At 40.2% G+C, this 26,527-nt stretch overlaps 1 protein-coding gene across 1 annotated transcript; it reads left to right on the top strand.

Annotated features, from left to right (window-relative positions):
- The first annotated feature begins 607 nt into the window (after positions 1-607).
- LOC128589652 (UDP-glucuronosyltransferase 2B31-like) lies at positions 608-26,134 on the top strand. Its single transcript, XM_053596710.1, has 6 exons — positions 608-1,386; positions 2,688-2,836; positions 9,330-9,461; positions 20,425-20,512; positions 21,386-21,605; positions 22,924-26,134. Exons 1-6 carry the CDS (start codon positions 615-617, stop codon positions 23,201-23,203), a joined length of 1,641 nt encoding a protein of 546 aa, XP_053452685.1. The 5' UTR covers positions 608-614; the 3' UTR covers positions 23,204-26,134.
- The last annotated feature ends 393 nt before the right edge of the window (positions 26,135-26,527 follow it).

Below are 26,527 nucleotides of genomic sequence, written 5' to 3'. Positions count from 1 at the left end.
GTTGTGAAAGACTACATGTTTATGATTGTCTTATCAAATTGTCTAGAAAAAGGAAATCTATGAACACAAATGTTAGATTCGTGTTGCCTGGAACAGGGGGAGGAGAAACACAGAGCAGGGAGATGTGCTCCCTCTCTCAGGGAGGCCCGGCTGTTGGCAGTAGTGAGGCACAGCTCTGTGAATGTACTAAACACACTGAACTCTAAGCAGTTATAAGTCACTCACATCATGTATGCAGTAAATATAGATAGAGTTTACAAAAACATTTTTGACCAGATACTCAGGAAACACTGACCCAGCTATGTACTTACTGCATTTCTAGTTTGGTGTCAAGCAACTGCACACCCAGGAGTCCAGTCTCTCACTTGCCTATATTTCTTACACTACATAAAGTGTCTTACATAAGACAGATGACTTGCACATGGCAGGTCATCAAAATTAGCTGCAGTGTACCAATTATAAACATAAAGGGACATTAAACATACTTAAGCAAGTACGAGGTCATCTAACTTTGGTTTGTCCACCTGCCAACCAGTGTTCAGATGATGTACTCACTTTTAAGTGTACGAGTTAAATTTTAACTTGATTGGCTTACCTGGGTATAAGGATAAAAAATGTCAGAAAGAAACAGCAATCAAAAAAGAAGCATTGCACTGACCAGGATGGCTATGAAATGGAATTCAGCTCTTCTGCTCCTACAGCTGAGCTGTTGCTTCAGCTCCGGGACGTGTGGAAAGGTGTTGGTGTGGCCCACAGAATACAGCCACTGGATGAACATAAAGACCATCCTGGACGAACTTGTCCAGAGAGGCCATGAGGTGACTGTGCTGGCATCTTCAGCTTCCATTCTCATTAATCCTGGCAAAACATCTGCTATTAAATTTGAAGTTTATTCTACATCTGTAACTGAAGATGACTTTAAGGAGTTTTTTGTCAAAATGATCAATGAATGGATATATGATGTGCCAAAGGATTCCTTTTGGTCACATTTTTTGCAAGTAGAAAAACTCACATGGAAATATTATGACTATGTGCAAAAGCTCTGTGAAGATGTAGTTTTCAACAAGAAACTCATGAAAAAGCTACAGAATGCAAAATTTGATGTTGTTCTTGCAGATGCCATTAGTCCTTGTGGGGAGCTGCTGGCCGAAATACTTAAAACCCCCCTGGTGTTCAGTCTGCGCTTCTCTCCTGGATACGAATTAGAGAAGCACGGTGGACAACTTCCCTTCCCTCCTTCCTATGTTCCTGTTATATTGTCAGAATTAAGTGATCGCATGACATTCATGGAGAGGGTGAAAAATATGATATATATGCTTTATTTCGACTTTTGTTTCCGAACATTTAATGTGAAGAAATGGGATCGGTTTTACAGTGAGGTTCTCGGTAAGTAATGTTTTTACTGGTGGATGTTAATTCCCACCTTTCTTGGTGCCTTGGAAGGTAAGCTTGTATGAATATGGAGTCAGACAAGTGTGTATTTTGTAAATGAAAGGAAGAAATGAAAACATAAGATGAAATACCAATCTCACAAATATTATGGAAATATGGGAATAATATAGAATCAGAACTTTGTGGCCAATCACTTTTATAGACACTTCCTATACACATAAATGTGCAAATTAAAGCATTTAGAGTTTCTTTTCACAATCCTGTGCCTGCTTTACTATTCATTCTTTTTGTCTCAAATAAAAGTTGAGACACATGAAGAAACATCTTGATGAAAGCAGACATGTGTAGTGAGGTTACACATTATTTTAGTTCAAGTATCTCTGAAGTATTAAGGAAGTCGTTTCTCCTTGTGTAACTTAGTTTTCTTAGAATTTACGGTAGTTTTCCATATAACCAGAAAGATCCCTTCACCTTTAGAGGTGGCTGTATCTCAGAAACAGACATCTAAAATTTGAGTTTCCAATGTGTCTACATCCTTCACTCAAGGCTGGAGATTATCTGTTTTAGGCTTAAAATCCTACTGTGAACATCCAAGCTTTCATCTATATTTTATTAAACTATATATCTACTTTAAGATCAATGTGCGCCAAATGAGGTGTAGCAAAAATTAGCCATTTCTATAATTTTTGAAAATTTCCTGCTATTTGTAAATGTATTTATATTTGGAATACTAATTATCATGTAAGACCTTCACCTAAACCAGAACAAGGAGTAGATCCAAGGATTTCAACCATATATTCAAAAAACTCTAGATATACGTGGAGAACCAATGATCATGAAAGTGGCCTCATAAATGATAGAAACTAAATTGAGCACTTATTAGAAAGAAGTTTTTATGATTTGGATAGGATTCATTGATAGTAGATCTCAAAGAATTGTTTTGTTTATATTTGTTCCTTTTGCACTTTTAGAAAACAAATAAATGCAAGGGTAATTCCATAGTGGCTCATTTTAATAATTATTGATAATTGTGAATATACTGATGTCACATTACAGACACAGCCTTTTAAAAACATTCTCTTAATACTTTGTTTTTCTTACACGTGTATGAGCAACTTATAGAGCACAGAGAAATTAAATTACACCTATGTATCAATATGTGTATATTTTTGTTTAACCCAAACACTATATATATAGTTGACTACATTATTCCAACTTCTTTCAGGAAATTTCTTTTATAATCTCACAACAACCCTCTTGCATCATCTACATTTGGTTTCTTTTATCCCTTTCAGGAAGACCGACTACGTTATATGAGATGATGGGGAAAGCTGAGATGTGGCTCATTCGAACCTACTGGGACTTTGAATTTCCTCGCCCACTCTTACCCAACGTTGAGTTTGTCGGAGGCCTCCACTGCAAACCTGCCAAACCCCTGCCTAAGGTGAACATATTACTATTTCCTTTGTTTTCTTTATTGTAACTATGGAGACTCTTTACCATTATCCTACTTTAAAGGGAACACAATTTCTTATCAAGATAAATGTGTCCCCAAAACAGTGATGGCCAAAATAATGTTTACTTTCATTCTAGCATTTAAACCATTCCTCACTGAGATTCCCGAGTTTTACCTCTGACAACATCAAATGGACAGTTGGCCACATCAGAGCAGGTGTTCTCTGCCTTATGCCTGCTCTAGAGGATCCCTCAATAAAGCTCCCTTGGGAAACGTTTGTGTCAACCCCATAATTGTCTAGCAGAAGCACAGAGAAAATGTAAAGGGCATATGTAATAAAGGCAAAGTAAATCTTGTTACTTGTATCAGAAAAGAGACCTTAAATTTTATCCACGAAAGAATTCTTCCAGCATGTAAAATAATATCCCCTATGAAGGAGCCTAAGAAACCAATATATTTATTTTAATATCAATTTTTAAGATGAAGAGAGAAAACAAGCTTTTTGTTACACTATTAGGTGAACTCTTACAAGCTCTGTTTTGTATCCCTTCTCATTAGCACCACCATACAACTGAAATCGTACTCATAGATTAAAAACCAACATCTGTGTTGAGTGCAAATTGCTTATGGTAACTTTCACAAGGAACACAAGGAGAGGAAGGATTAATGGAAACTCTATGCACTCTAACCCTGTTCTCAATAAAGGACCTGTTCAACCTAAGGGAAGATGATAGTGGCCCAAGGAGAGGGAAGTTGGCAGGAGGAGAACCAGGATGGTGACAGTGCAACAGTCACCACCAGTAATTCCAGCCCCTGCATCATGATTTAACTTGCATCATGATTCTCATTGAAGTCAATAGTTGTCACATCTGTTCTGTAATATATAAAGTAATTGCTACCTCAGATTGTTTGCTTTTCCACTAAGTAGTAGATTCTCAGATAATGCCTATGTATTTTTCAATAGTAAAACATTTAGCAAAATATGCCAAGTGTTTTAAAAATGCATATACCTGATGGTTTCACAATATACTTACATAAAAGTACACTGAGAAAAAATTAACCAAGATGGGCAGATTCAATACTTATGCAAATATGCCTAAAATAAACAGTGGAAGTAATATACAATTACTTTTTTTATTGTTCGGCATTCACTGAGGGTACAAAGAATTTGGTTACACTGATTGCATTTGTTAGATGAAGTCCCTCTTATAATCGTGTCCTGTCCCCAAGAAGTGTGACACACACCATGACCTCCCACCCCCTCCCTATACCCCGCTCCATTCCTGTCCCTCATTCCCGTACCCTCCACCCTGTATTAGCTCAGCTACACCCTTCATATTAGAAATGAGCTCTCTAGATTCTTCCTTCTCAATTCTTGTGATGCTTTGCTAAGAAGAATGTGTTCCATTGCAATTCAGGTTAATAGGGCAGAGGTAAAGTATCCATCTTTTTTAGTGGCTGAATAGTATTCCATGGTATAACTGGAATACCACAGCTTACCACAGTATGCCACAGTTTACTAATCCGTTCCTGGGCTGGTGGGCATTTAGGTTTCCACATTTTGGCCATTGTGAATTCAGCTGAGATAAACAGTCTATTGCAAATGTCCTTATGATAAAAGGACATTTTTCTTCTGGGTAGATGCCCAGTAATGGGATTGCAGGATCAAATGGGAGGACTAATTTGGGTTCTTTGAGGATTCTCTATAGTTACATTTTTAAATATAATTAGAACCTTATATTAAGTACATATTATAGCACTCTAATAATTTTACCCAAAAATAATACTCCAGGGCAGAGTTGATTGGGCTGGGTCTGGAGAGGCTCCATGTCCTCTCCTCTCTGCTCCCCTCTGTTCCTCGGCTTCTGTCCCACCTCCCGCCTTCCACCTGCACCTGACATAATCCCACAGCCCCTTCAGCCTTGCGCCTCTGGGGCTCCAGCGCCAGCTCGGGTCGGACCTCGCTGTGCTACCCTGGAGGCCTCCAGCAGCCACCACCGTGGTACCAACATCTCCCCGCCCAACACGGTCAATGCTCAGGACTGGTCGGAGCCCCGCGCCTGCCGCTGTCCTGGGATTCTCCGCACAGGAGGCTGGCGAGTGTGCATGGACGAAGCTCACACCCGCATTCCTGAGCTGGGCAGTGAGGCAGCCATGTTTACTGTCTATGATGGACAGGGAGGGGAGGAAGTGGCCCTGTGTTGTGCCAAATACCTTCCTGATATCATCAGAGATCAGAGGGTAGCGGAAGGTGAGCTGCCCACGGCTTCAAAAGATTCCTTCCCAGAATGGACGCCAAGCGGACCACCGAGGAAGCAAAGCAGAGCGGACACAGATTGCAGGCAACCCCCACTCCCCCAGGGATGAAGATGAAAAAGTAAAAGCAGCCTATGAAGGTGATGCGGACACGGAGGAGGCTGCGCGAGGAGCCTACGGTGACTGGGGAAGAGCAGACCACTGGCCGCCAACAGAACTGTCACCAGGGCCCAACCCCAGCAAAACTGCAGCTGGGACAGACGAGGATCAGGGGTCCCAGGGCCTCATGGGGGGGCGGGACCTGGGGACCCATCTAAGGAGACTCCTTCATGGGAAAGTGGCCCACGCAGGCCTTCCCTCCCACTGGGCAGCTGGGACCGCGCAGGCCGAGTCCGGAAGCCGCTCACTCCACTGCCAGGCTGGGGACAGTGAGGGTGAGTCGGACGGGAGAGCAGGAGGAGGACGGTGAGGAAGGTGGTGAAGAGGAGGCTACAGCCCAGGAGGCGGAGAATGAGGAAGGTGAGGATGACGCAGAAGCGCTGCAGAGGAGGATGAAGAGGGAGAAATGGTGGAGCCTGGGGTGGAAGGCAGAGAGGAGCCTGGCTCCACACTGGTGCAACTGCAGGGCCGGCTCTGAAGAGAGGAAGCTGCTGCTGTAGCCGACACAGGAGACTCTGTGTGTGGTGCTGAGGCTGACAAAGCTTTAGACACGTCCTGTGACCACAGCCAGAGGATGGAGTGCAGCTGGCACGAATCCAGAACTCCCGGGCCAGGTCCCCATGGATGGGCCAGTCAGTGGGGGCCTCACCTCTCCAGAGCCGCTGGAGACACTTCCGTTAGAGAAACGGGAACCTGCCACCGGGGAACAGATGGTTTAGCCCTTCCTGACATCAGTGCCGCCCCTCACTGATCACCGGGAATTCATGCTCCTTGCTTGTGAAGACGTCTGGGATGTGAGAGCAGCCAGGAAGCTGAGGACTTCATTCAATCAATGTCATCCAGCGTGTTGAAAATAGGGAGCCTCTGTTACTGTCACCCTTGGGAAGAGCTGCTGGATCAATGCCCTGCACCAGACCCCCCTGGCGATGGCGCAGGGTGTGACAACATGAGCTGCCTCATCATTTGCTTCAAGGCCGGGATCACACCAGAGCTCGGGCCAGAGAGTGGCAAGTGGAAAGCAGAGGACCTCTCTCCCCTGGGGGCTGGAGAGAATGGAACAGCCACAGGAGGAAGGGCGGGTGGGACAGGAGGTCAGTGATCCAGACCCTGCCCACTAGGCTGCTCTCAGCCCTCCGGACCTGACCCTGAGTTTCATCTTCCTCCTTTTTCTTTTGCAGTGGGTGTGAGGTGCTCAGGGGGAGCTGGGGGGCTTTATTCAGCCCATTCCAAAGAGGACTCCCCCTCCACACAGCAGCCAGGAGCCTCTGCACTCCTGACAACCAGGCTCTGCGCCTGTGCTTTGCTGTGTCTGGGGAAGGGCTAGAGGTTCTGCGTTTTCGTCTGTGAACACTTTCTTTAAGGACATTCTGTTTTACTGGCGGCTCCATGGCCCCAGCCACTTTCACCCCCTCTCTGTTGTATACTTTTAATCAACGCTTTTTTGGATTAAAGGCCAAAACTTAAAATAAATAAATAAAAGTATAAATAGCACTAATGCAAGTTTAGTTGGAAACTCAGGGGCAAAATTATAAGGAGAACAGGATCACAGTTTTTTTGCAGGACAAAAAGGTACATTCAATAAGAAAAATTTTCTAAACAGAAGAACCTCCCTAACTGACCATCTCCCTGCACTGACCACCTCCTTAAATTGACCTTATTTTCATAGACTGGACATGCACCACTCATGTCAGCACTATAGACCTCACTCCTTATGGTGACCATGTCCATATACTGACAGTTTCTATCTGTCCCTTGGGTGGTCACTTACAGGGGTTCTGCTGTATTTGTCACATAAGTGCCTTGAGTTACATGAACAGAGAACTCAAAGCATAATGAAGGCCCACAAACTTTAAATTGGGAACGTCTCTGACAGAGAGTGTGGGTGAAACTACCTTTTTTTTTTTACATTTTCATACTGTTACAAAATTTCTGACATTCATCTTGTGTTATTTTCATAAATATATCACAGAATGAGATCAGTAATGAATCTGTAAAGACAGGTTGCATTTCTTCTCTACTCAAAGGATGGAGAAGGTTTGCGGAGTAGGGAGCCAGTGAGACAAAACATTGAACTCAGGTTATATGGAACATGGCTTCAGGTACCTGGTTTGCACAGACACCTGAGTGTGCCATGTGTTCTGTGGAATAGTAACACAGCACCCTCCTACTAAGACTTGGTTAAAAATATAGTTTGAAAATTAGGAATATTTAGAGGAAACAATAGTTTTATCAAGAAGATTTACACCAAGGGTTTATATATAAAAGTTCATTTGTTATGCTGCAAGAATTGATCATTACTTCACAAGGAAGAAAAACCATTATATGAATTTAATATGAAAGAAACAACAACATCAATACGAGTAAATGATTTTGACATAATATCCAGGAAATACTTGGGTCTGCATTTCTTTGGGGATTTTTTTCTTTTTTTGTCTTCTTTGCTTATTGATGTGCTTTGTGGTTGCTGTTGTTTTTCTGTGCTGAGAAGCCACTGAGCAATTTGGAATCATTCCTATACCAAATGTATTTAAACAACTGGCTCACACTGTCAAACAAAAGTCATATAATTCTCGATCAACTCTAAGCACATGTGCACCAGGATGTCCAAACAGTGGCATGAACAGCTCAGGACAGAGATGGGGCCATGACAGGAAGACCTGGCTGTCTGCAGAGGACAAGTGTTCTGCGTAGGACATGGTGAGGAGTGACAACAGTCCATCCTGTCCAGCTGTAAGTAGCACATCAGTTTAACAGTGTAGCATCATGATATGAATGTCTCATACCCAAACAATTTCCTAAGAAATACGATCATTCCACTCTGTTAATATACGCCACATGATTCTTTTTCACAAGTGGGAGACCTGGGCTATTGCACTAAAGCTCCAAACCACAATATCATCATCCCGGACATCAGTGTGTCTTAATGTTCTGATTTTAAGCGAGTGTGTGTCTGTCTCTGTGTCTGTGTGTGTGTCTTTAGGGGCAAAGTATGGGAAACTCTGACAAATTTTAAGTGACATGTACAAGATTATGGAACTGAAGAACCATAGATATAACATCATCCCAACCCTCAGGCAGATATCCTCATGGCTCATAGAGAATGGCTCCAAATAAATACACAGAAGGAAAAAAATCTTTTAAGGGCACACTAGACTATTTATTGCAGCTCAATTTACAATCACCAAAATGTGGAAACAGCCTAAATGCCCACCAACCCAGGAATGGATTAAGAAGCTATGGTACATAGCTATGGTACATATACACCATGGAATACTATTCAGCCATTAAAAATGTGGAGACTTTACATCCTTTGTGTTAACCCGGATGGAAGTGAAACACATTATTCTTAGTAAAGCATCAGAAGAATGGAGAACCATGAATCCTATGTACTCAATTTAGATATGAGGACAATTAATGAACTAGTACATGGTGGGAGGTGGAGTACGGGAGAGCAGAGAGAGGGAAGGAGGGAGGGGTTGGGGGTTATGGTGTGTGGCACTTTGGGGGGTGGGACAATTATAAGAGGGAATTTACCTAACAAATGCAATCAAGGTAATCTGGTTCTTTGTACCCTCAATGAATCTTCAACAAAGAATACCTGAAATGAACAAAAGAGACTTAATAGAACCACAATTTTATAGGATTGAAGCCAAGGGAAGCCACCTTCAATAACCTGTGTCAGTAAATCACAGGTTATTTTGAAAAGTTCATATTCATCTATGTGAAGAGTCTGGGCATGATACTTTCTACTGCTGCCTCTCCCGACTACATGGCAGTAGCTCCACTTTATTTCCTCCTCCGACACATGCACACACATAACACACATTTGCACAAACATCTGCATCAAAACTGCCAATCATGTAACACTTGACTTTCCAAAAACCTTTGTGATTCAGTCAGTTAAACATCAGCCCTTACTCTGATATTTCCTGATAGCATGTGCTTTTCTCTTCATACCCCAACGCAGCATTGACACCTTTCTTCTAGATGTTTGTAACCATCCTTCCACCATGTTCCTTGTGCTGATACACATACATTTTGTGATGGACACATTCTTTCTTTGCAGGAGATGGAAGACTTCGTCCAGAGCTCTGGAGAAAATGGCATTGTTGTGTTTTCTCTGGGGTCAATGGTCAGCAACATGACGGAAGAAAGGGCCAATGCCATTGCTGCAGCCCTTGCCCAGCTCCCGCAAAAGGTAAGATAAAATGACAACTGTGGAACAGTTGAGTCTGAATGAGTCTGTCTGAAAGGCTAACTGCCTGATAGCTAACAGCCCTCCTGAGGGCACTGTGCACCCTGAGATCTTATCAGAAGGAGGGAAATTTAGAGCATATCTGTGCTAGTACAGTGGCGGAAAGCATCCCTCGAGAGAAGTCTGAGGTGCGTTGTAGTCTAGGCTCTCATGTGATTGAACTTTTGTGCCTCCTACACATGTGGAACAGGCCTATTTGGTGTGCTGGTCAGGGAGCTGCTCAGAGAAAGATGGCCTAGCTGACCAGTCACCCTCCTGGTACCCACCTCGCCAGGGAGACTTGGAGAAAGACAAAAACTTGCCTGCCTTCCTGGCCACATGTAATGAAAATCGTGAAGATGGTGTCCTACCCTGAGGCAGGACCTGGGCATCTAATGTCACCTTCAGGCTGACACCTCTCCAGACTGAGGGAGGAAAAGGAAATAAAGGAGGGAGCTGATCAGAAGGAGCCAGGAATGGGAGGGGGTTTAGATGCCCCATAGAATGTAGTAGGAACTTAATTTCTAATATACAGAATACACTTGTGGTCTATGTGTGCTCGTAAATTATTTTCTTAGTTTTCTGTCTGACAAAGATTTCTAATGATTTCTGTTAATTTTATGGTAAAAAGTAGACATTAACACCCAAATACCAAGTATAAGTTAAATTTTCCTCAATTCCATAAGGATTACCTAAGAATCCTACAATAGCCTTATTTTGGTACTTGGCGTGGACATGGCTGTTATAGGACACAGTATTAATCACTGCTGGCAGTCTGTTGGCTAATTGGTAACAGTCAGTCAAGCAAAGTATAGCAAATACAATTTTAGACTTTTGAACAAGTGTCTTGTTATTATAAACTGCCCACTGGCTCTATTTTTCTACAATAAAATAATTTCCATAACTGACATTGGTGATAACCCTCTGAATCCCGGCCAAATGTTGCCACTTTGACTCTTACATGGGAGAAATGTTTAGTGACATGCGTCTAACAGTGTGATGAGAACTCCAATGCAGTGTTGACATCTTTCTCACAAGCACCATTTTATGGATGTGTATATTTTGTAAAACAGTAAATGGCAAACTCTAATGAAGTTACTTTTGTAACAGGCAGATATCAACAAACTACTACTTATTTCACCCAAATGCTTCAGGTGAGGTAGGGGGGGTCGGAAAATTAAGTTCACGAATCTGCCCATGACCACTTACATTGGAGGCACTGTACACACAACTCAGTAAGGCTTCCTGACCTGGGACAGCAGAGTCTCACAATTGTGTTTGTGACAATGTGTGACGGTGTCTTAGTGAGCAGGGCTCAATATTCCTGTTGCCTGTTTTTGTGAGTGGTTGGGAGGTTGAATTAGAGCAACAAACAGGCATTTGTTTTTTTTATTTAATTTAATTTAATTTTATTTTTTAAATCATAGCTGTATACATTAGTATGATCATGGGGCACCATACACTTGGTTCATAGACCATTTGACACATTTTCATCACACTAGTTAACATAGCTTTCGTGGCATTTTCTTAGTTATTTTGCTAAGACCTTTACATTCCACATTTACTAGGATTCACATATACCCTTGTAAGATGCACCACAGGTATAATCCCATTAATCCCCCTCCCTCCCCTCCCTTTACCCCTTCTCCCTATTCTTAGGTTGTAACTGGGTTATAGCTTTCATGTGAAGGTCCTACATTAGTTTCATAATAAGGGTCAGTACATTGGGTACTTTTTCTTCCATTCTTGAGACACTTTACTAAGAAGAATATGTTCCAGGTCCATCCATGTAAACATGAAAGAGGTAAAGTCTCCATCTTTTTTTAAGGCTACATAATATTCCATGGTGTACATATACCACAATTTATTAATCCATTCGTGGATCGATGGGCACTTGGGCTTTTTCCATGACTTAGCAATTATGAATAGGGCTGCAATAAATATTCTGATACAAATATCTTTGTTATGATGTGATTTTTGGTCTTCTGGGTATATGCCCAGTAGAGGGATTACAGGATTGAATGGCAGCTCTATTTTTATATCTCTAAGTGCTCTCCATATCTCTTTCCAAAAGGAATGTATTAATTTGCATTCCCACCAGCAGTGCAAAAGTGTTCCCTTTCCTCCACATCCACACCAACATCTCTGAAAGCTTCTGCACAGCCAACAACACAGTAAGTAAAGCAAGCAAACAGCCCTCAGAATGGGAAAAGATATTTGCAGGTTATGTCCCCGACAAAGGTTTAATAACCAGAATCCACAGAGAACTCAAACGCATTAGCAAGAAAAGAACAAGGGATCCCATCGCAGGCTGGGCAAGAGACTTGAAGAGAAACTTCTCTGAAGAAGACAGGTGCACAGCCTTCAGACATATGAAAAAATACTCATCATCTTTAATCATCAGAGAAATGCAAATCAAAAGTACTTTGAGATATCATCTAACTCCAGTGAGACTAGCCTACATCACAAAATCACAAACAGGCATTTGTAAATTTCTTGTAAAACTTGGCAAGAGTGGAGATGAAATCAAGGACATGTTAGTCCAAGTTTGTAGGGATAATGCCATGAAGAGAATGGCAGTCTACAAATGGATTCAAGTGTTTCTGAGGGGAAAGAGAGAGCATCACTGATGAGGGGAGGTCAAGATGGCCAGTACTGACCAGAACTGATGAAAACATCACAAAAATTTGTCAAATTGTGCACCAAATCATTAGCTGACTGGGAGATGCATAGCAGACCAAGGAAACATTGATGGAAAAACGTCTGGAAAATCATAAATGAAAATCACAGTCAACAAATCATGGCCTTTGCATGGTGACAAAACAACAGCTGACATGTCCCTGCATCTGAGGGAGATTTTAGCCAGTGAGTAAGTAACTGTACTGGACCACCCTCCCTACTCACTTGATCTCGCCCCTGTGACTTTTTTCATTACTGGAAGATAAAGGGAACATTGAAGGGAAGACATTGGATGACATCTAGGACATCAAAGGTAATATGACAACAGCTCATATGGACATTCCAGAAAAACGATCATTACTATTGTATGCTTTTTTGTTTTCTATTTTTTTATTTTTACATATACATGTGTTTATTAGGTTTCCATTTTTTTGCCTTCACAAAATTAAAAAGGCTTAAATTTTAATAACAATAACAATGTTTAAATTAAGGACTAGAAACAAAAACCTCATAAAGAATGAACGAACATAAATACATTCAGAAAAGGAATCAGACAATTGCTACATCGAAATATTAGCAATAATAATATTAATAATGCAAAGAAAGTAACATTCACCTTGTCAAATAAAAGTACGTCTATTATGGAATACTTTGACTCTGAGGGTCAGTATGGAGTCATCAGTTAACTTATTATTATTCTTTTTAAGTCTCAAAAAATAGACAACTAATGTTTATAAATAAAAGTAACAGATCATTTTGAAAAATGATCATGTGGGAGATCATGCCATATCTTATAGACAATAGAAAAAGAAGAAATATTTCAAAATCATTTACTTGATCTGGGTATACCTGATGTTAAAATTGAAGAAAATATATTATTATAAAGGGGAAATTACAAACATATGTCACTTATAAATAAGGATGCAATATCCTAAACAACATATTAACAAGTTGAATTAAAAATTAATGTTTAAATAATGTACTTTGGTCAAAATTAAATCCAATTTATGTCAGTCATTTCTTTTTTTCCTTTTTTTTTTATTGTTGGGGATTCACTGGGGGTACAATAAGCCAGAGTACACTGATTGCAATTGTTAGGTAAAGTCCCTCTTGCAATCATGTCTTGCCCCCATAAAGTGTGACACACACCAAGGCCCCACCCCCCTCCCTCCGTCCCTCTTTCTGCTTTTCCTCTCCCCCTCATAACCTTAGCTGTCATTAATTGTCCTCATATCAAAACTGAGTACATAGGATTCATGCTTCTCCATTCTTGTGATGCTTTACTAAGAATAATGTCTTCCACTTCCATCCAGGTTAATACGAAGGATGTAAAGTCTCCATTTTTTTTAATGGCTGAATAGTATTCCATGGTATACATATACCACAGCTTGTTAATCCATTCCTGGGTTGGTGGGCATTTAGGCTGTTTCCACATTTTAGTGATTGTAAATTGAGCTGCAATAAACAGTCTAGTACAAGTGTCCTTATGATAAAAGGATTTCTTTCCTTCTGGGTAGATGCTCAGTAATGGGATTGCAGGATCAAATGGGAGGTCTAGCTTGAGTGCTTTGAGGTTTCTCCATACTTCCTTCCAGAAAGGTTGTACTAGTTGGCAGTCCCACAAGGAGTGTAAAAGTGTTCCCTTCTCTCCACATCCACACCAGCATCTGCAGTTTTGAAATTTTTGTGATGTGGGCCATTCTCACTGGAGTTAGATAATATCTCAGGGTTGTTTTCATTTGCATTTCTCTAATATATAGAGATTATGAACGTTTTTTCATGTGTTTGTTAGCCATTCATCTTTCATCTTTAAAAAAGGTTCTATTCATGTCTCTTGCCCATTGATATATGGGATGGTTGGCTTTTTTCATATGGATTACTTTGAGTTCTCTATAGATCCTAGTTATCAAGCTTTTGTCTGCTTGAAAATATGCAAATATCCTTTCCCTTTGTGTAGGTTGTCTCTTTGCTTTGGTTATTGTCTCCTTAGCTGTGCAGAAGCTTTTCAGTTTAATGAAGTCCCATTTGTTTATTTTTGTTGTTGTTGCAATTGCCATGGCAAGTCTTCATGAAGTCTTCCCCCAGGCCAATATCTTCCAGTGTTTTTCCTATGCTTTCTTGGAGGATTTTTATTGTTTCATGCCTTAAGTTTAAGTCCTTTATCCATCTTGAATCAATTTTTGTGAGTGGGGAAAGGGGTGGGTCCAGTTTCAGTCTTTTACATGTAGACATCCAGTTCTCCCAACACCATTTATTGAATAGGGAGTCTTTCCCCCAAGGTATGTTCTTGTTTGGTTTATCGAAGTTTAGGTGGTTGTAAGATGTTAGTTTCATTTCTTGGTTTTCAGTTCGATTCCACGTGTCTATGTCTCTGTTTTTGTGCCAGTACCATGCTGTCTTGACCACTATGGCTTGTAGTACAGACTAAAATCTGGTATGCTGATGTCCCCAACTTTATTTTTATTACTAAGAACTGCCTTAGCTGTATGGGGTTTTTTTCCGGTTGCATACAAAACGCAGAATCATTTTCTCCAAATCTTGAAAGTATGATGTTGGTACTTTGATAGGAAAGCATTGAATAGTTACATTGCTTTGGGAAGTATAGACATTTTAACAATGTTGATTCTTCCCATCCATGAGCATGGTATGTTCTTCCATTTGTTAATATCCTCTGCTATTTCCTTTCTGAGGATTTCATAGTTTTCTTTACAGAGGTCCTTCACCTCCTTCGTTAGGTATATTCCTAGGTATTTCATTTTCTTTGAGACTATGGTGAAGGGAGTTGTGTCCTTAATTAGCTTCTCATCTTGATTGTTATTGGTGTACACAAAGGCTACTGACTTGTGGACATTGATTGTATATCCTGAAACATTACTGTATTTTTTGATGACTTCTAGGAGTCTTGTGGTTGAATCTTTGGGTTTCTCTAAGTATAAGATCATGTCATCAGCAAAGAGGGAGTGTTTGACCTCCTCTGCTCCCATTTGGATTCCCTTTATTTCCTTGTCTTGCCTTATTGTGTTGGGTAGAACTTCCAGCACTATGTTGAATAGTAAAGGTGACAGAGGACAACCTTGTCTGGTTCCAGTTAAGAGGAAAAGCTTTCAGTTTTACTCCATTTAGTAAAATATTAGCTGTGGTTTGTCATAGATAGCTTCAATCGGTTTTAGAAATGTGCCACTTATGCCTATACTCTTCATGTTCTAATTAGAAAAGGATGCTGGATTTTATCATACTTTTCTGCATCTATTGAGAGGATCACATGATTTTTATTTTTGCCTCTGTTAATATGGTGGATAATGTTTATGGACTTGCATATGTTAAACCAGCCTTGCCACCCTAGGATAAAGCCTACTTGATCATGATGAATGACTTTTTTGATGATAAGCCGTAATCTATTGGCTAGGATTTTGTTGAGAAGTTTTGCATCTATATTCATGAGTGAGATTGGTCTGAAATTCTCCTTTTTGTTTGGGTCTTTTCCTGGTTTTGGTATCAGGGTCATGTTTGATTCATAGAATGTCTTGGGGAAGATTCCTTCTTCCTCAATTTTTTACAATAATTTCTGTAGTACAGGAATAAGCTTTTCCTTGAAGGTTTTATAGAATTCTGGTGTGAAGCCATCTGGACTAGGGCATTTTTTGTTTGGTAGATTTTTTATTGTTTCTTTGATCTCAGGGCTTGAAATTGGTCTATTCAGGAGCTCTATTTCTTCCTGGCTAAGTCTAGGGAGAGGATGTGATTCTAAATATTGATCCATTTCATTCACATTATCAAATTTCTGGGCATAGAATTTCTGGTAGTATTCAGAGATGATCTCTTGTATCTCTGTGGAATCAGCTGTTATTTCCCCTTTATCATTTCTGATTGAGGTTACTGGAGATTTTACTTTTCTATTTCTAGTTAGTCTGGCCAATGTTTTATCTATTTTATTTATTTTTTCAAAAAACCAACTTCTTGTTTCATTAATTTTCTGAATGATTCTTTTGTTTTCAATTTCATTGATCTCTGATTTGATTTTGGATATTTCTTTTCTTCTACTGAGTTTAGTCTTAGATTGTTCTTCTTTTTCCAATTCCATAAGATGGCTTGTGAGATTGTTGATGCGCTCTCTTTCTTTTTTTCAAATGTAGGCATCTAAAGTGATGAATTTTCCTCTCAAAACTGCTTTTGCAGTATCCCACAGGTTTTGGTAGCTTGTGTCTTCATTGTTGTTATGCTCAAGGAAGTTAATGATTTCCTGTTTTATTTCTTCCTGCACCCATCTGTTATTCAACAGAAGATTGTTTAATTTCCATGCCTTTGGGTGGGGTCGAGCGTTTTCGTTAGAGTTGAGTTCTACCTTTACTGCCCTATTGTCTAAGAAGATACAAAGTAAAATTTCAATTCTTTTGATTCTGTTGATATTTGTTTTGTGTCCCAGGATATGATCAATTTTAGAGAATGTTACATGGGGTGATGAGAAGAATGTATATTCTTTATCTTTGGGATGGAGTGTTCTATATGCGTCTATCAAGCACAGTTGTTCTAAGGTCTCATTTAAATCTCTTATATCTTTGTTTAATTTCTGTTTAGGAGATCTGTCCAGCTCTGTAAGAGGAGTGTTAAAGTCCCCTGTTATGATGGTATTATCAGATATCATATTGCTCAGACTGAGTAAGGTGTGTTTCAAGAATCTGGGAGCATTTAAATTGGGTGCATAAATATTTAGAATTGAAACATCTTCTTGTTATATTTTTTCCTTGACCAATATAAAGTGACCATCTTTGTCTTTCTTGACTTTAGTTGCTTTAAATCCACATGTATCTGAAAATAAGATTGCAACTCCTCTTTTCTTCTGAATTCCATTTGCCTGAAAAATTGTCTTCCAACCCTTGACTTGGAGCTTTAATTTGTCTTTTGAAACCAGGTGTGTTTCTTGCAGACAGCAAATGGATGGCTTGTGTTTTTTAATCCAGTCAACCAATCTATGTCTCTTCAGTGGGGAATTCAAGCCATTAACATTTATTGAGATAATTGATAAGTGTGGTAGTATTCTATTCATCTTGTTTTGTGAGAGTCCATTGCTTAGTTTTATCTTTTGCATCACTCTGTCCTTTAATTTCTGAGTTCTTACTTTGCTGCTGATCCATTGTGGTGGTCAGTGTGCAGAACAGGTTGAAGTATTTCCTGTAGAGCTGGTCTTGTTGTGGTGAATTTCCTCAATGTTTGTATATCCTTAAATGATTTGATTTCTCTGTCAATTTTGAAGCTTAGCTTAGCAGGGTACAGAATTCTGGGCTGGAAATTGTTCTGTTTAAGTAGATTAAAGGTAGATGACCATTGTCTTCTTGCTTGGAAAGTTTCATTAGAGAAGTCTGCGGTCAATCTGATGGATTTGCCCCTGTAGGTCAACTGGTGCTTACTCCTGGCAGCTTGCAGAATCTTTTCTTTTGTCTTGACTTTGGACAGGTTCATCACAGTGTGTGTTGGAGAAGCTTGGTTAGAGTTGGGGCAACCTGGGGTCCGATATCCCTCTGAAAGCAGTGTGTCAGAATCTTTGGTGATATTTGGGAAATTTTCTTTTATGGTATTCTCTAGTATGGCTTCCATTCCTCTGGGGCATTCTTCTTCCCCTTCTGGGATTCCTATAACTCATATGTTGGAACGCTTCATAAAGTCCCATAACTCTGACAGTGAACGTTCTGCTGTCTCTCTCTTCTTTTCTGCCTCTTTTACTATCTGAGTTATCTCAAAAACTTTGTCTTCTACCTCTGAAATTCTTTCTTCTGCATGGTCTAACCTGTTGCTGATACTTTCCATTGCATCTTTAAGTTCCCTGATTGACTGTTTCAGTTCCTTCAGCTCTGCTATATCCTTTCTATATTCTTCATATCATTCATCTCTTATTTGATTCTGTTTTTGGATTTCCTTTTGGTTATTTTCCACTTTATTAGCAGTTTCCTTCATTGTTTCCATCATTTCTTTCATTTTTTTCATCATGTGTATTCTAAATTCCCTTTCTGTCATTCCTAACATTTCTTTATAGGTGGAATCCTCTGCAGTAGCTACCTCATGGTCCCTTGGCGGGGTTGTTCTGGACTGGTTCTTCATGTTGCCTGGAGTTTTCTGCTGATTCCTCCTCATGAGTGATTTCTTTTATCTGTTTCCTTGCCCTAATTTTCCTTTCACTTCCTCTTGCTCTTTAAGTTCTCGTGCCTATGGACTAAGGGTTCGATGAGTCCTTTTGGTACAGGACCAGAAGGGTGAGAAGGTTGAAGAGCAAGAAAGGGATGAAAGAAAGGGGGACCGAGTGAAAAGAAAAATAAAATAGAGAAAGGGGAGGGAGTGTGTAAAAGGAATATTGTCAAAAAGAAGAGAGGCACAAAAAGATGGAGACAGAGCAATATAGGTGTACAGTAGGGTACTTTGACACAACCTTAAAAAAAACCCACCTTCCGGGGGTGCCCAGTTGGGTGGTTCTCTTGAGGTCAGCAGCTCTTTGCTAACCTGATCAGACACAGTACCCCACCTCCACCAAGTAGAGAGGAAAGACAAAAATGCTATAAATCAAACCAAAACAAGCAAACAGAAAACTTTACGGGATAAAATCTGGTGAAAAACCAAATAATAGTGGTAGAAACACTAGCAAAAATTAAGTTTTAGTTATTGAAAAAGGCAGCAATTGGAAATTATAATTGAACTAGAAAAATTGAGAAAGAAAAAAGATCTGTACGGAAAGGTTACAATTAAAAAACAAAACAACATCAGAAACATCAAAATAAACAAAAAAAAAAAAAACAAACCAAAAAAAAAAAAAAAAACAACCCAAAACAAAGCAGTATGAATATGTTGTTGAATATTGTCTGGGCAACACGTGGTCTTCTGGGGTATGAGATGTTAATCACAGTTCTGATACTACTGGAGGCTGCTGATTTCTCAAACCCCAGCAGGCAGACACCCTAAATCTCTCTTCAGCCCACTTAAAAGGCACTTTGAACTTGTAAACTTGCTGAGCAGAAGATTTCCCAGGAAAGTGCTTGTCGCTGGAATCACTGCTGAAGTGGCTATCCACTTACCCAGTGTGCCAAAACCGGTCTCACTCTGCCCCTGAGGGTTAGGGCTGCCAGGAGGCTCAGACCCCACCCTTCGGCTACTCAGTCACTAGGTTACTAGCTCCCACCCGATTCTAGCTCTGTGACCCTGAGGGCAGAGCTTGCCGGGGCAGATCATTCACAATGGCTCCCTGTGGCCCACAGCCAAACACTATTAACTCCGTCTGGCTCAGTGGCTCAGACTGGGGCCCTAGACAACATCCAAAGTTCTCCGCACTCCGGCTCAGGCTATCCCCAAGGCAGTTCAACTGAGTGTCAATTCCAAAGACACCAAAACAGTTCACAGGTAAGGCCTTTCTGGTTTGCAGTCTCGCTGTTACTGAACTTAACAGTTGCAGGCGGGTTTAGACCGATTGAACACATGCAACCACTTGCCAGTTTTCCACTGTTTTAGTCCTCCTCTTGGGGTCCAGAAGTTTCTTGCTGACTCCCTGTATCCTCACAGGGGTGATGATAGGCAGATCCCACCAGCCAGAGATGCCTAGAGTCCTATCTCCCCAGCTTATGTCAGTCATTTCTGATTGGGGTTACTAAAGATTTTACTTTTTTATTTCTAGTTAGTCTAGCCAAAGTTTTATCTATATTTTTTTTCAAAAAACCAACTCCTTGTTTCGTTAATTTTCTGAATGATTGTTTTGTTTTCAATTTCCTTAATCTCTGATTTAATTTTGGATATTTCTTTTCTTCTGCTGCTTTAAGGCTTAGACTGTTCTTCTTTTTCAAATTCCATCAAATGGCTTGTGAGTTTGTTGATGTGCTCTCTTTCTGCTTTTCGAATGTAGGCTTCTAAAGAGATAAACAGCAAAACAGTCCTGAGAGGAAAATTTATCCCTTTAGTGTATGTTTTTTACACTACAATTTTATTGCTTGGCAAATAATTTCTAAAATGCCTGAATTTACCAGTGTGGGAATCATTTGTGTAAGTTACTCCGAATTTCTTAGATGCTACATTGATCTTGGCAGTCACCCATAAATCCTGGTTATTCTGTTCACCTAGAGTTTGGGTTGTTCTCATGACTTACCAGCCTTGTGCTCCCTTCTCCATAGTTTATATGAAGGGTTTAGAAAGAACACTGACAATCCCTTTAGAGAGCCAACTTGCCTTAATTTTGGATTTGTACTCATGGAATGAGGTATTTTCTCCACTGGAACAGGTCCTGTGGAGATTTGATGGCAAGAAACCAGATACCTTGGGACCCAATACTTGGCTGTACAAATGGCTGCCCCAGAATGACCTTCTTGGTAAGATTCTGGGGGAAAAATACTGAATACATGAGTCACACCCAATTAAGGTGATAGTAGGTCAAAAGCTTAACATAAAAAGTATTTATTTATGAAAACTCAACAAAAAAAGCCAGCTGCTTTATACACATATTCTAGTCTGGGGGTGGGGGTGGAGAATAACCTATAACACTTGGCATTTTGCTGCACACACTCATATTCTTTATGTCCAGAAATAAAAGTGTCCATTTCAGCTACCAGGGGTGTCTCTGTCTCCTACCTCCTTTGGAGCAACTTTACCTTGACCTTCTCCCTACTGAGAGTCATTTCACATGACACTGAGCATCACAGTTCCTCTTCTGTTTCCACGACTCTGTCTTGTCTGTGAGAAGGAATCCCCAGTCTCTATCACAAAATGACGTCGCGTCATAGAGAACTGTGGGCTGTCCTTGCTGTGACCTCAGCCCTGCTCCTGTCACACTCCCTGCTGCCTGGACACCTTGCACATCAGATACAGTGACTGCACTATTTCCCTGGGAGAAAAGTGCTTACATGTCTGACCCTGTCTTTTCTTTTCTTTGTACATTTCTTTGATCCAGAATGTTCTTTTTCATTGTCTCCTGGTGATCTTGTATCTGTCTTCTGTTCTCAAGTCAAACAGAATTTCCCCCCTACACACTTCACTTCTCTGTCCAGCACAAGTAGGTCCTTCTGCCTCTGAATCTGAGAGCAGTTCTAGTCCAGGTTTGTTGGGAGTCTAGTCTACTATCTAGAAAACATTATCCTGTCACTGTCCTTTAATATGCCTTTCTCATTTTATTCCTGAGACTAATGAATTTCTCCTTTTATTCCTGAGACTAATGAATAATTTCACTGATATTCACCCAAATGTAGGTCACCCCCAAACCAAGGTTTTTGTAACTCATGGTGGAGCCAATGGCATATACGAGGCCATCTACCACGGGGTCCCCATGGTGGGCATTCCTTTGTTTGCGGATCAACCTGACAACATGGCTCACATGAGGGCCAAGGGAGCAGCTGTCACCTTGGACTTCACCACAATGTCCAGTGCTGATTTGCTCAGCGCTCTGAAGACTATCATTAATGACCCCACGTGAGTAGCGTGACTTTTTATTAGGTGGTATTTATAGACAGGTTCTCTTGTCATAAGTAAATGAGATTAATTCATTAGTATATTTTAAGTAGATTGGGTTTGAAAACAATTTAAATTATTTTTATATTTTAAAATTATAAATTTCAGTGGATATAAATGCTATGAACCCCCTACTATTTGGAAATTTAAAAAAAAAATTATTTAATCAGCAACTTGCTTTCATTTCCCCCAGGTACTTAGCTCACAGTTGCATTGAACCCAATAAACTTAATGGGTAACTAACTAGTACAAAAATTTTCTATATAAAAATAACTTCAGATACACAGAGAAGTATAAACAAGATGAATGTTTACAATTAAGACAGAATCCATAGTAAAAGGAGTAATGAATTTGGAAATATATGAAAATATTTTCATTCAATTACTACAATTTCTTAATTTATTTCTTTTCTTTTATTCCAAAGGTTATTTTTATATTGTTATGATTTTCATAGATTCGGTAGTAGATATAATTTACATAGGATACAATTGGTGTATTCAAATGTAAATTTTCAATATATTTAATATATTTATGGAGTTATGAAAGTGGCACTATCATTTTAAAATATCTATATCACCCCAAGGAAATTTTGTAAGGCATAGCAATCTCCTCCTATGAACACCTGATCCCAGGAAATGCTAATTTATATTTTCTCTACAGATTATTTTCTGTAAGTATCACATATAGGAATCATATACTTTATGGTGTATTAAAAATAGCTTTTTCACTAACCATAATTGTTTTTAGTTTCATCCATGTTGTTGTGGGTATCAGAATTTGTTCCCTTTTATTATTGTTGTTTGTGATTCATTGCGGGTACAAAGAATTACATTGCACTGATTGCATGTGTTAGGTAAATTCCTCTTAAAATTGTGTCCTGCCCCAAAGATGTGCCATACACCATGATCCCAATCCCTCTCTCTCTTGCCCTCTCCCCTCCTTCATTCCCCTACCCCCTCAGGACGATGAGCATTTTTTCATATGTTTGTTGGCCATTTGTCTATTTCCTTTAGTGAAGGTTCTATTCATCCCTCTTGCCTAGTGGTATGAGGGATTGTTGGCTCATTTTTTGTTGAGTAAATTGAGTTCTCTGTAGATCTTACTTATCAAGCTTTTGTCCGATTCAGCATATGAAAATATCTCTTTCCATTCTGAAGGTTGTCTGTTTGCTTTGGTTATTCTCTTTGGAAGCTAAATGAAGCATAAACTTTTTCATGAATTTGCTAACATTAGCCAATAAACTTACTCTCAATGATGGAATCTTTTGTTTCTCCTCCAGATACAAACAGAATGCTGTGAGGTTGTCTAGAATTCACCATGACCAGCCAATGAAGCCTCTGGATCGAGCGGTCTTCTGGATCGAGTTTGTCATGCGCCACGGAGGAGCCAAGCACCTGCGGGCTGCAGCCCACGACCTCACGTGGGTCCAGTACCACTCCCTGGACGTGATTGGCTTTCTGCTGGCCTGCGGGGCAGCTGTGCTGCTGTTCCTCACAAAGTGCTGTCTGTTCTGTTACCGGAAGTTTGCTACCCCAAGGAAGAAGGGGAAGCAGGAGTAGCTGGGTCCCAGAACTGAAGCTGGGGTCCTGAGTGGAGGGGCTCCCAGTGTATGCCAGAAAGAGGGGTATTATGGAGATTCTCCTCCTCCTGGGACAAAACGTCTTTCCCTACTTACCTGGTCAAGTCAGAATTTCCAGAGATTTAGTTCCTATTTGAAAGATAGAATTATCCCATGTTGAACATTGTTAAAAACTGGAAAATGTAAAAATCATATAAGATAAAAGAGTTTATGGCTAAATGTGTTGTTCTAATTCACAAATTATACAATAAGCATGTACTGACTTAGCTGTGTTTCACACATTGTGTGTGGACAGAAGAACAGTAACAAGTCCACTCTTGGTATCAATACTCAGAATAGTTTGGCTTTATCTAGAGCACAATTTTGTTACTTTATTGAGTATTACTCCAAAAACTATACCAAGATTAGTTTCTACATAAAGTCTCTCCCTGGCTTTTGCTATTGTGAGGCGGGTACTGCTGCTTTGCTCCCCCTGGGCATGCAGTCCCCCTGAACCTTCTTCTCTAGAAGACACCATGACACTCACTTTCTTAGAACCTGATGTGTTTCCCAGGGGACGTGTGTGCGTTAGAAATGCAGCAACTCCTGTAAAACTGCTTCCTAATGTAAAATTGAACTAGCTTACAAACTATTTGGTTTCACAAACAAATGTTTCAGGCCATTTCCAAAGATTTTTCAGGCTAATTTCATTTCTATTTTCAGGCTTTTATAACAGATGTACAGTCTCAACATTAAGGTGTGATGAGACAGATGTGCACACACAGGATGATGCAGCACCGTGAAGGGGCTTGCTGAATTTTCCATCTCTCTAAACATTAGGAAACTTCCATTAAAATGATCCAACTACTCTCCAAACCAATAAATTTAAAGAGATAATTCAAATTGGGAGGAGATCTACATAGGAGCTGTGTTACGTAAAATGTAGAGTTTTAACAAGCTTTACAAGGAACATATAGAAACGGAAAACTGCAACCTCCACATAAAGGAACATGTGCCTGTGAGAGGGCTGAGTTTGTAAATTTAACAGGAAAAACCCTGAAATTAGACACTGTCAATATGTTCAAAGGTAACTGCACTTAAATAAGAAAAGGACGGTTCAATGACAGTGTCACGTCCAGAAGACGATGTGCAGGAAACACTTGAAGCCATTGTTTAAAAAAAGAACCAAATGAAAAATTTAGAGGAAAAATTAAAATAACTGAAATAAAAAATCACTAACAGGATTCTGATTCACATTTGAATCCAAAGAAATAAAAGCCTGCAAGCTTCATGACTGTGCAATAGAGATTACATAATCCCAAGAATAGAGGAGAAAAAAATGAAGGAAACAAACTGAGCCATAATGGATGTTGGGACACACTTCAGTGCAGCAATAAGTGTGACCTAGAGTGCCAGAAAAGGAGGGAAAGAGCGAGAAATGGGGAAAATATTCAAAATTAATGCTTGACGCCTCCATGAGGGATAAGATCTCATCTGTATCCCAGCTGAATGGATTCTAAGTAAGATAAACACAGAGAGATCCAAATAAAGGCACATCGTGCCAGGAAGCTGAGAATTAAAGAACGAAAACCACGAAGCCCAAAGAAATAACCAACTCATCACATGCGCGGAAACTCCAACAATGTCCACAGTTGACTTCTCATCAGAAACAACGCTGCTCAGATGAGGGCTGGAGCAGGATGATCAAACAGAAACCTCCAGTGACTGTCCATCTGCATGAACACCCCATTCAAATGCTGTCCACAGAAACAAACCCCTCAGAAGCACAACCACCAGGTGAGTTGTCATCTTATGTGGCTTTAACATTCTCTCAAGGAAAAGGCACTAAAGGGAGCAGAAAAGACGATTGTTATTTCCTACACCAACCCTCACACATCTGCCAGTGGTGCCTCCCTTGCCGTGTACAGAGGATTGCGTCAGTGCCTGTGGAAGGGACATTTTGACCGGATCAGCCACACAGAAGTCTTCCTCCCTCAAGACTGAGTTCCTGTGAACCCCACGAGCAGTGCAAAGAGTATTGGGGTTGATCTAAATTCGTAAGGCAATGTGGCCACAGGGCTGCAGTCCTGTGGCAATTTCTGTGGCTGTGCTGTCCTGAGCTGGTCGCCATCAGGTGCATGTGACCCAGTGAGACAGTAGTTGGTGCATCAAAGTCGGGGAGTGTCATCCCTCCCCAGTTCCTGTCACAGTCAACACAGCCAGGGAGAGCCTTTTTCAACTGAGGAAAGGAAAGGGAAGAGCTCAAAGGACTTTGTTTTACAACTTGTATAAAATCTCAGCCACAGTAATATGGCATAGCAAGAATTTTTATTTGCAGATACTATTTTTCAATAAAAGGAACATCTCTGCTTGGGAAAGTAATTGATATTACTCCAAGGTCAAGAAAAGCACAAGATAAGCCTGAAATGTGTGTCAGAAAGTTTAAAAAGTGCACAAAATGATGGGAACATAACAAAAAGATACAGAAGACAACTGAAAGGAGTCCCAATAAATCAAATATGGATCGACGTCCACAAAAACAATGATGATAGTTATGAACTGTGGCCTGTGGAATAAATCAAATACTCATGAATCAATATTAACAGAACTAAAAGTAAATAAATAGATCGAGAAAAGGGATGTTCTTTACAGTAGAATTCCTGTTAATAATTATGAGGAAATGATGGGCATAGAAACGACCATTGGGCAAACTCCACAGTAATTTTGTGTCAGGCAAAAGTTAAAGGTCAATGAAGAGAAGTAACAATTAAGTGAATTCTCCCCCATGCAGATATTATATCCCCCTCTTTGCCTCCCATTCACCAAAGCTTTGGAGGGACCTTCTCCAAAGAAATTGAAAGAAATGTTCCAAGGTAAAATGAAGTAACTGGAGTTGATGTAAGCTAGCAAAATAAAACCTTCTTTATTCTGACATTTCTGGATCCCTTTAAGTAGTGTCTATAGCTAAGCATAAAACTCAAAGTCACCCAGTTATCAAGTCCTTCACAGGTACAAACATATCCCAGGGAGTCATTCTATTCTCCACCCTGTTTTTTCCTGAAACACCTTCTCTCTCTGTGACCTGCCTGGGCTGGTACAGTGGCATTATCATTGCTCACCACTACCTCAGACTCCTGAATTCAAGTGATCCTCCTGCCTCAGCCTCCCAAGATGAGACTACAGGTGCATGACACCAAAACAGGTAATATTTTTTTAAGACACAGGGTCTCATTTCACTTAGGTTGGTCTTGAAGTCCTGGCCACAAGTAATCTTGCCTCTGCCTACCAGAGTGTCAGGATTGCAGACATGATCCACTATGCCCAA

This window comes from Nycticebus coucang, chromosome 1, assembly GCF_027406575.1.
Source record: "Nycticebus coucang isolate mNycCou1 chromosome 1, mNycCou1.pri, whole genome shotgun sequence".
NCBI lineage: Eukaryota > Metazoa > Chordata > Mammalia > Primates > Lorisidae > Nycticebus > Nycticebus coucang.
Note: the sequence above shows the minus strand (reverse complement) of the source record. Positions and strands in the feature narration are given on the sequence as shown.

Bases quoted from the DNA above. Each gene is read 5' to 3' on its own strand.
- LOC128589652 (XM_053596710.1), top strand. From the start codon at position 615: ATGTCAGAAAGAAACAGCAATCAAAAAAGAAGCATTGCACTGACCAGG. The intron at 1,387-2,687 runs GTAAGTAATGTT...TATCCCTTTCAG, and splicing joins GTTTTACAGTGAGGTTCTCG to GAAGACCGACTACGTTATAT. The intron at 9,462-20,424 runs GTAAGATAAAAT...CCACTGGAACAG, and splicing joins TTGCCCAGCTCCCGCAAAAG to GTCCTGTGGAGATTTGATGG.